The 13,988-nt window shown below is 41.3% G+C and overlaps 1 protein-coding gene across 1 annotated transcript in view; it reads left to right on the top strand.

Moving 5' to 3' along the window:
- EP300 (E1A binding protein p300) overlaps positions 1–13,988 on the top strand; it is a 58,630-nt gene that overhangs the window by 23,274 nt on the left and 21,368 nt on the right. The window contains exons 4-16 of the mRNA XM_004937710.5: positions 851–1,112; positions 1,849–1,962; positions 2,776–3,012; positions 5,686–5,779; positions 6,521–6,655; positions 6,975–7,092; positions 7,497–7,671; positions 9,343–9,420; positions 10,287–10,396; positions 10,866–11,021; positions 12,054–12,494; positions 12,888–13,076; positions 13,740–13,896. Coding sequence (XP_004937767.2) covers positions 851–1,112; positions 1,849–1,962; positions 2,776–3,012; positions 5,686–5,779; positions 6,521–6,655; positions 6,975–7,092; positions 7,497–7,671; positions 9,343–9,420; positions 10,287–10,396; positions 10,866–11,021; positions 12,054–12,494; positions 12,888–13,076; positions 13,740–13,896 — 2,266 coding nt within the window. The remainder of the gene's footprint in view (positions 1–850; positions 1,113–1,848; positions 1,963–2,775; positions 3,013–5,685; positions 5,780–6,520; positions 6,656–6,974; positions 7,093–7,496; positions 7,672–9,342; positions 9,421–10,286; positions 10,397–10,865; positions 11,022–12,053; positions 12,495–12,887; positions 13,077–13,739; positions 13,897–13,988) is intronic.

Genomic DNA, 13,988 nt, shown 5'->3' with positions numbered 1-13,988 from the left:
GTAAAATAAAAGGTTTCTTTTTCTGCTATAGAAGAACTGGAGTTTGGGAACACAGGTAGTTGAGCTCTAAAATAACTGGAGGTCTTCATGAACATTCCTTAAAACATTCTGTAAGTGAAGAGTCCATTACAAACTGAAGGCTTTTGAAGTGAAACAAGCAACGCATAGTTCCTAAGCCTCTTTTCTTTGGGCGCTTGTCACACTTCATCTGGAAGAAAGAGGAAGAAGTCTGAAGAAATAAATGTCAGTATGGAAGAAGTAGTAGGGGTTGTCGTACTTAACATTTGTTCTCTGACATGCATTATGCTGAAGTTGTGCTTCATCTTTAGCAGAGACTAGTAGGTGCTTTTTCTGAATGTATATGTACAAGCTTCCTAATGGTAGTAGGTTCCCTTACATTCCCTTCCGTTCTTCTTTTCTAGAAATGGTCAGTTGAAGTGCTTGGTAGAAGCAGGGGAAAAATTTTTTCCTTCCAAAAAGTGCCTTCCTTCACTAATGCCAGAATTATAGATGCAACTTTGTAGCTTCCAAAAGATTTGAGGCCTGGGTGCTCTTAATACATCATAGTTGGGCTAGCAGCAGGCATTAACCTGTGAGCATGTGTAAAGTGAAATTCTGCTGGCCTTTGGTAAAGCAAGAGCTGGAAATAGGGAGGGTATGATATGAGGAAGACACTGTGGTTGGCAAGTGAAGTATTGCCAGCACTGTTGTTGGGAAATGTTTAATATGGATCATCCAGAACTACAGGTAGGTGGGATAGTCCCTTGATCACACAATGTAGGTGTTCCCATGATAATAGGCGATTCTTAAATAGATTTATTTCTGGACATTTCCTTTCTCCTTCCTCCAGGGTCAGCAACAAGCTCCCCAAGTTCAACAAGCTGGGATGGGGCCAGCAGCTTCACAAGGAATGGGGTCTGGAGCTCCAACAGCAGATCCAGAGAAACGCAAACTCATTCAGCAACAACTAGTTCTCCTCTTACACGCTCACAAGTGTCAACGGCGAGAACAGGCCAATGGTGAGGTGCGGCAGTGCAACCTCCCTCATTGCCGAACCATGAAGAATGTCCTGAACCACATGACACATTGTCAGGCTGGCAAATCTTGCCAGGGTAAGTGGAGGAGGAGTGGTTATATAGATGTGGTCAACCTCTGCAAGACCAGAAGGGCTTATGGTAAAAGATGGAGAACAAGTGGGTGGCTTGGGAAACTGAATTTTTTTAACCTGTCTGTCCCCTTAGGTATTCAAGTTATAACCTCCTCCTCAGTCTTTAAAAGTTTGGTCAAGTTAAGGCAAGATTACAGGCAGAGACAAATGAAAGTGTTTTGGTTAACTTAGTAACTCACTGCAAGACCTTTTAGATGGCGTCTTCTGATAACAGAAGGCACAAAGGAGAGATCTGCGAGCAGGACTCTATTTCTCCTAAATGGAAGGGACAAATCTTAAGCAATAGCTAGCCCAGAATTAAGGTGGTTCTGACTCCAATGAACTCCTAATCTATCCTAGAAACCAAGGGAAGTGTGCACTCTTTTTAGTAGCCTAGGTGTACATGGGTTGTGCCAGTTGCTGGCATCTTAATTGCTTGATTCCATGTGCCTAATCCCTTATGTATATTGTGGTGTTCACAGAACTAGGCTTGGAAATATAAGATAGAGCTTCCAAGGAAATTTCATTGAGCCAATCTAGCTACATATTCAGGGCTAGATAATACTGAACTATCTGAATACTGAACTGTGACATTGATGTGTGCCCTGGGAGGAAAAGTTACTCCCTACCTAGTTTGTATTGGCTGTGTAAAGGTGCTGGCATTAATTTCTAAAGGCTTCTCATTCCCTTCCCTTTCTCAGTGGCACATTGTGCATCTTCTCGACAAATCATCTCGCACTGGAAGAACTGTACAAGACATGACTGTCCTGTATGTTTGCCACTCAAAAATGCTGGGGACAAAAGAAACCAGCAATGTAAGTCTGCTAGGAAGCTCTGTGTGTTGGATAAACCGTAAAATGCATGTTGGGAGTTGCTTGTACCCTGGTGATGATCCTCTTTGACCTGGGAATACACAATGTAATTGTCATCTTGCTTTGAAGTGGCAGAATATTCTGCTGCTGCTGATAGCTAGTTTTTGTGGAAGCTTTCTAACTTTTCTAGCAGGAGAGTGGTAAGGGTGAACAAGAACTGTAGTGTTCTTAACCAGTTGATGTGCTTTTCTCTACCACCTGTTGGAGCTGATGATCTCCTGCAGATAAGCATGCGCATAGAGAGGGTTGTGCCATTTCAGCTTTGTTCTGTCTTCCTCTGTTTTCCTTTTCCCTCTTCCCCTTTCTGACTCCTTGGTCTTCCTGCCAAAATTTGCAAGATATCTTGTATCCTGTATCCTCATGGTTCTTAATGTTATTTTGGGCTCTTTGCATGACATGAACTGGGATATTTCTTGTTCTAAGAAAATAACAAAGTATGGCTGTTGAAGAGCTGAACCCTTCTGCCTTTAAACTCTGTGACGTGTGCTTCTGTTCTCAATTTTGAGCAAACAATCTCCTAAATACTTAAGGATTTCTTCTCAGCAGCTCAGAAGGAAAACAATGTTACTGAAATGACTGCTTGGGTCAAAATCTATTCTCCCTTTTCACAGTGGCTTTTCCAGACCTGGCATCTTACTTGCGTAGTCCTAGATGGGGACGTTTTGGTTCTGAACAACCAGCAGTCTCCTCCCTCTTTTTGTAGACCTCTTTGACTACCTCCCGCTGTCCTTACTAACTTTGGTGCATCTCTTCTAGCGCTACTGGGTGGAGCTGCAGTAGGACTTGCAAACACCGGCTCCGTGGGTGTGGGGCAGCAGACTACGCCCAGCATAAGCACTACCAGCCAGATAGACCCCAGCTCCATCGAGAGAGCCTATGCAGCCCTTGGACTAACCTATCAAGGGAACCAGATGCAGACACAGTCTCAGGCTCAAGTGAAGAATCAGCAGCAAGGACAGTCACCCCAGGGTCTGCGCCCAATGAATCCTATGAGTAAGTTAATCTGTCACTGTTAAAGTACAAACTACAGGCAATTTTCCTATACTATATCTGATGGGAATTTTCTTACCTGCTACCTTGTTACAGATAGTTAACGTGCAAAAGGTATGAAATTGCAGTATTTTGGACATGGAATATCAATCTTCTCAGTGGAACAGGGGACTTTAGAGGGCCCAAATCTCTTCTCTTGGAAAACAAACTTTCTGGGAAAAGCATGTTTTTTGGAAAACAAAAAATACTTTTTGGGGAGAAGGAACTAATTTTTCTGCATTAGTTCCTTTTATGAAAACTAATTTTTCTATTTGATGTTGTTTTGTAGCTTTATAATGGTACTGTTATGTCAGTGTCAGGAACTTTTTTAGTCTTTAATTGGAAATACCTGCATTAGAATGCCTGCATTCAAAGGTGCTTCCTTTTCATTTGGATGGTAGCACTTCATATTTGTTTCTCAGATCTGCAATGCTAGTTTTAAAAATGAAAAGCAGTACGTTCCTGTCTCTCTGAATTCTGTCATATAGACTCGTAACTGTAAACTGTCTGTGTAGCTTACTGTATAATCACACAAGGCTGCATAGGAATTTAAATTTGAAGTGTGTTTAATTGTGCCCTGGCTATCATTGGTGTCAAAGTAACCTTTAACCATCAAATCTAAGATTGATAGCTTGAGATGACATCATGGGAACTTTTCTCACTCTCAGTTCTTAGCTTGAGTTGCTTTAATTGAAAAGTGGATAGATGGACTGGTAGACATTTATCACAATCTTGTGTGGCGTTACAGTCTGGCCCATATGACTCATGACAAGCTCATGTACACAGTGAGTGTCCCATATGCACAGGAGTGCCAATGGGGAGAACTGAGAGGTTACGAAGAAAAGTAGCAGTTAGTTGTAGGCTTCAGATTGTGCTGTCTCTGCACCAGAGGACGTAATACTCATGAAGAGTGATGGATAATGTAGACTTCTTAATGAGATGATTGATCCTCATAGGCTTCTTGCAGCTTGTATACTGCTAAAACTTTGCCTTCCAGAATGTAAAGTGTTTGTTTTAAATTGAGTCCTGAGAGCTTAGTCTTAGAACAACTAGATAAAAATTACAATTTTCAATTCTTCATTAGTGTTTTACAAGTAGATGAATTTGTAGAAGCTCCAGAAAGTTGTAGTGAGGGGCTTGAGAAATTGAAAGTAGTGTGTAACCCCTTTTTTTTTTCCAAATGAAAATATGTTCTATGTGTTTTGTTGTGTTTCTTTTTTCCCTCCATTTACTGACATAGATGCCTATTCGTTTTTATTGGGCACTCCTTTTAGCACTAGTAAAAAGAAAAGCCAAAGAGATGGGCTGAAAAGTTCTTGGAGGGCGAAGAAGTGAAGCTTAACATAGAAAGGATAAGCTTTGAGAGTGTAAAGTTTTCACTTGTTTCATTATTAGGAGCGGGGAATTAAAACAGCTGAGGTAGGAATCATAGAATCATAGAATGGTTTGGGTTGGAAGTGACCTTTAAGATCATTCAGTTCCAACCCCCATGCTATAGGCAGGAATACCTCCCACTAGACCAGATTGCTGAAAGCCCCATCCAGCCTGGCCTTGAACCCCTCTAGGGGAGGGGGCATCCACAACCTCTGTGGGCCCATGGACTGTGTGACAGCAGGGCAAGTTTTGGACAAAGATCAGGGTTTGATGAGGGCTCTGATCTGAAGAGATGCCGACCTAAGAAGATCAAATAAACCATTTCTGGCAGTTGAAAGAGAGAGGTAAAGCAAAGGTTTGCAGTTGTCTTTTACACCACCTTGCTCTCAGGTGGCGAAGTATATCTGGGAAGAATTAAAAAAAAAAAAAAAAAAAGGTGAACAGTGTGGGGGAAGGAACTAGAGGCAGCTATATGAAAAGGCTGTGTTAAACTGTTGTTTGTGATCTTGAAGGTATGTGTAAGAAATGCTCCTGAAGTACAGATTCAATAGGATTCAGGTGTCCTGAATATGTATAAAGTATGAAAACTAGTAATGGTTTTCATACTACTCAGCTTCATCAAATGATCTATTCAGAAGTTCCGGTCAGAAATATACTGCATTTCTTTTGAATCTTAAATGTAGTGTGTGGGCACTTTTTACGGTGATTGAGGTCTGCTGTGATTCAGATCAGATGTTGGTACATAAATTATAGAGCCTTTTCCTATACAGGATTGTCAGTTTTCCTTTTATTTTTTTTAATACCTACACTGGATTAGTTGTGGGATCCTTAAGTATGGAACAGGTGACGGAGAACCTTGTCAGATACAGGTTGTAGCTGAATCTTTGGTTTTGAATCCTCTGAGTATACGTCCTCTAAGCCTCTGAATCACAGAAGAAGCTCTAAGGAAACAGCAGAATTTGTAATGCAGAACCTTCTGCAGGAAAATATTCTGGTACATACTATTGGCAGAAAATGCAAATTGCTTGTTTGAGAAGTTCAGGAAGATGAGCAGAAGAATAATATTGCTGATGTTTCACTTGGAGGACACCAGTGCTGTGCCTCAGACTTCAATTTGGTAAAAGGAAGAGGGTAAATGGTAAAGAGTAATTAAATTCCTTTCACGAAATCTAGGTACTTTAAAGTCCAAACCTCTGTTGCTGAACAATTCCTAATCATGCACAATAGCTATGCAGTTCATTTCATACTACTTATTTTTTCTAGGTGCAAATCCAATGGGAGTAAATGGAGGAGTAGGAGTTCAAACCCCCAGTCTGCTGCCTGACTCAATGTTACATTCAACCATGAATTCCCAAAAGTAAGTTGACTAACTCATTGCAACCCAGTGATTTGATTCAGCTACAAATGCTGATGATTGCTCGTAACAAATGAGATGAAGAAGGTGTATGTAAGGATCTTGTGTGCTTATATTTGAGAGTGTCAGAGCCGATCATAGCTGCTAAGGACAGTTGGAAAAGAAGCCTGGTAGTTGCTATGTCTTCATTTTTATCCTTTCTAGATATCTGTGTGTCCATTTTAACTTTTGCACTAAGTGATTACAAACTGATTTTGTTAGGCCTCAGAGACTACAGATGATATCTGGATTAGTAACTGGGCAGACCTGAAGCACCCACCGGTGCATTTACTGATGGGGATGGCATACCACAAGTCTGCTGTTGGTCTGCGATGGGACTAAGGGGCAACTTATTCACTGAGGTGTAAAAGTGATCCTTGTGCTTAATAGTCTCGTGGCACTTTTTGCATAAACAGTGAGATAAATTCCATTGATTGTTATCTGTCCCTCTGGATTTTGTAGCTTTTGTTCCAGTTTTCAAAATCCTTGGATAGCACAGCTTGTACTCTTTTACAGCCCTCTTTAATCCTGGGAGGGATGCGTTGTTTTGGTGTCTGTGCTGCTATTTCTGCACAGTTTGTCCATTGATTAGGGAATGGCTGAACTAGCACTTTGTACTAACGTTATTCTAAAAGAGGCTCTGACTGTAAGATCACTAAGCTTGGTCTGGACTTCCATCTTCAAATTCTTACTCTGTTTTTGAAGCTCCATGATGAGTGAAAGCGCCAATGTTGCTAGTCTGGGGGCTATGCCAACAGCTCAGCCATCCAATACAGGAATTCGAAAGCAGTGGCATGAAGATATTACTCAGGATCTCCGAAATCATCTTGTTCATAAATTGTGAGTAGCTAATAACAAGACAAGGGGCTGGGATGTGGAGCTTGTAAGGGTCGGTGAGAAGGAAAGGCAAGAAGCGTGATGGAGGTGTTCTTGCTTTTCTTGTTCTCCGTGGAGATGCACGTGCTGCTTTGGGGCTATTGTCTTGGAAGTGTTCCATTCCATACTCAGCCCATCAACGCACCAGGAGCATCACTTGGGGACAGCAGCAGTGCCTTAGTCCCTCAAAAATTTGCTTACTGCTTTGCGTTCCCATCACTTGGGGTTGGCGCTGAGGTCCAGGTTTGGAGACATCCTAATAGCTTGCATGCTTTTTCTTCAGAGTCCAAGCCATATTTCCTACACCTGACCCTGCAGCATTGAAGGATCGGCGTATGGAGAATCTGGTGGCATATGCTCGGAAAGTGGAAGGCGATATGTATGAATCAGCAAATAGCAGGGTGAGATGCTGTCCTCTGTCATCTAGTTGCGTCTCTCTAATCCCACCTGGTAGTGCTTGGAGAGGAAGAGGGGTGAAAAGCAGTGTCCCAGGGCTGCTGGCTTGAATCTAGGAACCAGCCGGCTGCAGCTGTGCTGGGATTTGGGGTGGTGCCTGTTGTGCTGTGCCTGAAACATGCTGGATGAAAAATTTTGTGTGGTGCCCTGATGGTTGCCAGAAATACCCTGAGCAGCGCCTGTGTTTGCCCACCAACCTCCCTGGCAGCCCCGCAGAGGGGAAGCTTGCTCCCTTCTAAGCTGGAATGTGCATGTGGAAGGATGACTTCCGAGCTTTGCTGAGTGTGACCTGTTGCCTTATTTTAACATGTCTCCTTCCCTGTCCTGGATCATATTCTTCTCCCCACAGGCAGAGTATTATCACTTGCTAGCTGAGAAGATCTATAAGATTCAGAAGGAGCTGGAGGAAAAGCGAAGAACCAGGCTGCAGAAGCAAAACATGATACCAAGTGCTCCAGGCATGCCACAGGCTCCTGTGAATCAAGGGCCCAACATGGGACAGCCTCAGCCAGGGATGTCTGCAAGTAAGAACAGTTGGGTTAGTTATTGCTTAGTACGGGTCAAGAATATAGTGTTTTTCTGGTGTGCTGGTGAGCATTTTGACAGTGTTGTTTCATTGGTACCTGGTTTACCCAGAGTTAAACTGAACTTATCTACCTCTGTTTAGGAGTACTTGCAAAATCTTTGCTTTGCTTATTTGTTAATTAATGACCATGAATTATCTAAAATTGTGTGGTCTTGTGAGCATATTTAAGTATCCTAACCCTTTATGCTAGGTTAGAGGAAATGGAGGACGTTGTAGAACTTCAGTCTCATTAGTCTCAACTCTAGAATTGCTTGATTAGTAGTAACTGAAGTTACCCTTAACAAACGCATTTTAGTAGTATTTAACTGTCTGGTGCTTAAAATGGTTATTATTGCTGCTAGGCGGGAAGTCTGATAATTGAAGTGTTTCTCCAATTTATTTATGCCTTTGAAAATGTAAGTTGTGCTTGCCCTATGCCATGTTTGTTTGTCCTCTTTGGTGTTGTGTTTTGGTTTGGGTTTTTGAACAAATAGCTCTTATAGTGTGCAGTGACAACCAGATTTCAGTATTTTTCCCCATGTAGCTGTCTTGTGTTTCACAGTAGTTCTGTTACTTGACACTCCTAATGCTAAACAGATTATTATTATTATTATGTTCCCTTATAACTAGGCATTTGCATATTAGAGTAAAAGTGACTTTGGAAAGGAGCTAATGATCAAAATTGTAATGCTACTGAAGACTTATCTGTTCACAGCATTAGGAAGTTATGAAACAGTAGGCTTTGCCAGGTAACAGGTGAAAACAAGTAACACTAATTCTTGCACTTGATATTTCTCCTCCATTCATTCATTCCTGCACGTTTTTAGGTACTTCACAGTTAAGAACTAAGTTCTGAAGACATCTAATTAGGATAGATGTATAGCTATCAATGACACTATGATAAATTGTCTTAAGAACTTGGAGTCAAAATCAGAATTAGTCAGTTGAAGAGGCAAGAATCTTGGGTTATTTTTCTTATGCTGCATGATGATCCGGTAGTTCCAGTGTTATGCTACAAGAAGCTTAATCTGAGGAGTTTTTCTCCTTTTTGAATATGAATGTATCTTGGTAATTCTTAGAACTGGGTTTACTAAGATGCATTACTAAAAATCAGGAAAGGCCTTTAAGATTGGTACTATGAATTTATTTGCTGTAACTTCCTCTAGATGATAGAGTTTCAGGAGTAGATGTGATATTTTGGTTGTTTATCCCATATGCTAGAATTGCCAAACTTTAAAGGTTTGATAAAGTACTTCAAACCATCCCTACTATTTTTATAGTATTTTCAATCAGGAAGTGCAGTAACAGTGTAGAGTGGTTTGTAGAAATTCTTGTGGTCTGGAATGTTCACAAGCTTCTGAGTCTGTCATTGTACCTCAATAACATATTTCGTATTTGTCCACGTTTCTAAAATCTGGCTGTAAGTCAATGTTTTTAGTCAATTGGATATCAATTGGGCTTCGCTTCATACTTGAGGGACTCTTAAGTATGCTTAGAATTACTGGACAGTGTCCATGCATTTTTTACTTTTTTTCACAGGAGGATTTTTGTTTTCACTAGAATGTTTTCTCGATTAAAAACCTGGTGGTTTCTAAATGCCATAATCTTATTCCAGTATCTTTTTTTACAGATGGTCCTATAACTGACCCAACACTGATACGTGCGAATGTGCCAAACCAGATGATGAATCGCATGCAGGCACAGCCAGGTAAATTTTATAAGAAAATTTGCTGTGATGGTGAAAGAATCTTGGAATTAGGCAGTTCTTGCTGAAGTGTTGTAGCCTTTGTTTCACCTGCTATTTTCCCATTTGACCTGTGCAGCCTGCTGTAGGGGACCTGCTTTGCAGAGGGGTTGGACTCGATGATCTCTTGAGGTCCCTTCCAACCCCTACAATTCTGTGATTGTGTGACCAAGAAAATAGATCTGTACTTTATATACGTGTGTGTATAGATATATTTGTGTGTGTTTCTATGCACAATATTGTTTCATTTTCTTGGAAGTGTTAGCTGCTTGCTTTGTTAAATGAGGAACTTAATTTTTTTTATTATTATTTTTAAGTTTCTGTGTGAACATGAGATGGTTGACCCAATCAGCTTAGGGTGAGGGCATGTCTTTAGCAGGGAGGATGCTGAAAATTGCTGCTCTGGCGTAGAACCTTGATTGCATTTTCAAGAAGCATTGCAGCCAATATTAAAAAAACAAAACAACAAAAAAAAACACTTAAATGAAGATTTACAGTCAGGATTTCCAAGAAATGAACTTCTAATAATTAAGATAATGTGAACTATCACAAATTGTATGTGGGAACAAGTCTTTCAGGGGAAAAAAGCCAGTATGTATTCTGAAGTAGCTTGGATGCTTAGTACTCAGAATTGTTCTGTTAACTGACTGACAGACATTTCCATTACATGCTTTCCATTGCATGCTTGAAAATTTTTTCATTTAAAAAAAAAAGAAGAAACTAACAGCATTCTCCAAATGTTGAATGGTGCCCAAAGGAGAATTCGGGCCTCTGTTCATAAGTGTTTTTTTGTTGTTGTTTGCTTGTTTGTTTTTGGCATAAATGCACAGGAATGAATCAGTTTGGCCACATGAACATGCAGCTGTCACCGATGGGACCCCGGCAAACCCCTCCTCTTCAGCACCCTGGACAGCTAAGCCAGGCCGGGGCCATGAACCAGGTCAGTGCGCTTCCCTTCATCCTGGGTATTCAGCTGGTGGGTTTGCTGCTGTTGTGCTTTCCTTAAAATAAGTAAACAAAATAAATAAAATCTAAACATTATTCCTGTGTTCTGTAGACACTTTGGCTCCTTATTTTGCAGTGCCACAGAAGATGTGTCTGGTCTGGTCAGCTTTGGTGATTTAATTAAAAATATGTATAATTTCCTTCACTGAAAACTAAGTTTAAGTGGAGTTTTTGGGTGTTGCTCTCCTGAAACAAGGAACAAATTGAAGTCACAGTCACTGTCTGAAATCAGTATCCCTTTGCTTGGTTAGCAGATATCATAATTTCTATCTTTTGAGAGTTATAGTAGACTTTCTGTACTGTATCCTACGCATAAGTATCAAGCAACCATTTCTGTGGTGAGATAAAAGTTTTTGTAAAATACTACAAAAGTATATAAAATTAGTTCCTTTCTTTTCCAACAGATGGGATTTCCTTCACGTATGCAACAACCAGGAGTTGGCCAACCTTCTGGTCAAAATCAGTTTCTGCAGCAGAACCCATTCCCTGCTTCTTCCCCAGGAATGAATGCAGCAAGCATGCCTATGACACAAACTAGCAATCAGACACCAGTTTCTCAAGTAAGTCTCTGATTTCTGGAAGTGGAGTTAGTGGGCTCTGTCATATGCTGTTTTCATTGTTCAGGTTCGTAATAATGGAGAATAATGTGTTTTCTCAAGATGCTATTGGAGCTATAATCAACTGAATTCATTTATTGAGACTCAGCGTTTTCCTGGATATAGTCTGGTAGTGGCAAGGGTGAAATATTGGCTGGTTCTCAGGTTTAAGTTTAAGTGACAGAGAATTATTTAAGTTTGTGTCTGTGAAGGAAAGAGCTTGTTGCTCAGCATATAGTAGTTAAGAGCAGCAAAGCAGTAGAGCCTGAGAAATTAAAATATACAAGATTAAGTCTTGAAAAGGCATGTCCAACCACAACCATCAAATGTATTTTGCTGCCATTTGGGGAATAGGAGGGTTGTCACTACAAAAGATTGGAACTTCCAGTCTAGCAGTTTCTTTTCTGTCCTTTCCCTCTCCCTTTTCAGTGAGAACCTTTCAGGCCAGGAAGAAGTAGGGAACGTCAGTTTGCTTCTCGTTGATGCTTCTTCCTAGTTTGCAGGCAAGATTATTGTGAAGTGACAGCTTTTTTTCTTGACCAGTACATCTTTTTGTAATCTCATAGTGCAGTTACAGCTTTATGTATTTCTGATGATAAATTCAGTCTCCAGTCTTGGGGGTGGGGGCATGGGCACACTATATTTGAATCCATTCTTTCCACTGTGATGTATCTCCCCATATTCAGGATGTATATATCTGCATTTTTAGAAAGAAATGTTTTCCAAACTGCAAGTGTAGGTGTGCTGTTCTTTGAATGTATCGATGAGTATTACTTACTCTGAAACTTCTGTTTTAGAGCTGAGTACACTACAAAGCAGCTATATGTTCAAGTGATACAAAATAAAAAGCCCATTTCTCCTTTTGAAATATATATTCTTAAGTTTGTCACTTTTTGAAAAAGTATGCCAGTAACTGTGGGAAAGCAGCCATTTTAGTAGTACTTACTCTCCTTTTCTATTTGAAGTCATTGCAGATGTGTACTTGTTTTCCCACAGGCACAAATGAACAGCTCTTCCTGTCCTGTGAATTCTCCTGCCATGGCTCCAGGTTCTCAAGGAAGCCATATTCACTGCCCACCTCTTCCACAGCCTCCCATGCACCGAAATTCTCCTTCTCCAGTACCTAGTCGAACCCCAACACCTCACCATACACCCCCAGGCTTGGGATCGCAGCAACAGCAGGCAGCAGCAGCTGCCACCGCTGTTCCCACCCCTACTCCTCAGACAGTGCCACCCGGACCACAGTCACAAACTATGCATCCCCCTCAGAGGCAGACTCCAACACCTCCACAGGCACAGCTGCCTCCACAAGTCCAGCCTCCAGTTCCAGTTACCCCCTCTGCAGAGCAGCAACAGCAACCCTTGTCACAGCAGAGTACAACAGCATCAGTTCCCACACCAACAGCACCACTGCAGCCTCAGCACCCCACAACACCTGTAAGTAAATATTTTAATTGTACAAATGGGCAAATGTAAGGTTCAGGATCTGTTCTTTCCAGAGGAAGCAGTTTTTTCATGCATGTTGAGAAATTCACAGCGAAGCACGCATACAAGGCCTTTAGTTATGTCTGCGTATGCATAGTGATGTCATACAATAGGGAAACAATATGAAATTATATACTAGGCCTTCCAGTGCATGTCTGTTGTATTTTCTTCTATAACAGGACTTGTGTTAGCAGTATGTACTTCAGGTTAAGCAAGTGGAAGTACTGAAGTGCGTTTAAACTTGATGGAGATAAGGTTATAGGTAAAAGGTAGATCAGAGCAGAGAAAAATAATAGGTTAATTAGAAGCCTGTTTGTAATGTTTTGGGTTTTTTTTACCCCTCAGTTGTCACAACCAGCTGTAAGCATTGATGGGCAGGTGTCCAACCCACCATCCACCAGCAGCACAGAAGTGAACTCTCAGCAGACTGCAGCAGAGCAGCAGCAGCCACCTTTGCAGGAAGTGAAAATGGAGATAAAAACAGATGAAGGGGAACCAGAACAAACAGAGCTGCAGATGGAGGAGAAATCTGAGGTGAGCTTGTTGGTTTGTTGTTGGGGAGAATATCTACTATTGTTAGCTCCTTGGTCTCCATGTAAGCTAGTCCTTCTAGACTTCAGTGAGGGAGTTGGATGCTACCTGCTGCTGTGGCTTTGTCACCTCCCTTACCTCTTTCTAAAGAAGGGTCTCTGTTTTGTGGTGAAATAATGGTAGAAACCAGTGACCACAAGAACTGTGATAACATGGTTGGAACTGTGAAGTTTTTTGGTAAATGCTAATGTAAGAAGGTGCTCAAGATGCTCCTTTGAATGTTATGTCTCTTACTTGTTAGAGTAGTGGCTGTGTGTGTGACAAGCTGTTTTAGTGGATTGTGACAATTTGTTGTGAGGACAGCTGTGAGTGTGACTCCTGGCAGCTGAAGTGCAGGAGAGGCAGTCAAACTGCCTGAGCGGCAAGATCTGTACCTCTTTGCCTACTTGCAGCTCAGAACTGGTTAGCAGCCCATCACTGCCACTCCTGTGGTGTTAAAGATATGTTCTGGCACATCTGATCAAGTTTTAGGCAAGTTACAATTGCAATGTAGACAGCCTTAATCCTAGAAAAAAGCAGTGGGCAAGTGGTGTGTAGGTTTATAGGACAGAAACTTGTTTGGGTGACTCTACAGGCAACTGTGACAGGGTCTAATCTACTTTACAGGTTAAAGTAGAACCAGCAGTGGAGGAATGTAAACCAGACCCAATGGAACAAGAAGAGAAGAAAACAGAAGTGAAGACTGAAATGACAGAAGGGGAAGAAAGACCTACAACTCCAGCTACTCAGTCTTCACCAGCAGCAGGACAGTCTAAGAAAAAAAGTAAGTAGAAACACTGGCTGAATTTCACTTATTTCCCTTAGAGGTGTTGAGAGAGAGAGGAGCTTTCTTTTCATTGGAACTCAGTAGGCTTA

Source organism: Gallus gallus, chromosome 1 (genome assembly GCF_016699485.2).
Source record: "Gallus gallus isolate bGalGal1 chromosome 1, bGalGal1.mat.broiler.GRCg7b, whole genome shotgun sequence".
In the NCBI taxonomy this organism is placed as follows: domain Eukaryota; kingdom Metazoa; phylum Chordata; class Aves; order Galliformes; family Phasianidae; genus Gallus; species Gallus gallus.
Note: the sequence above shows the minus strand (reverse complement) of the source record. Positions and strands in the feature narration are given on the sequence as shown.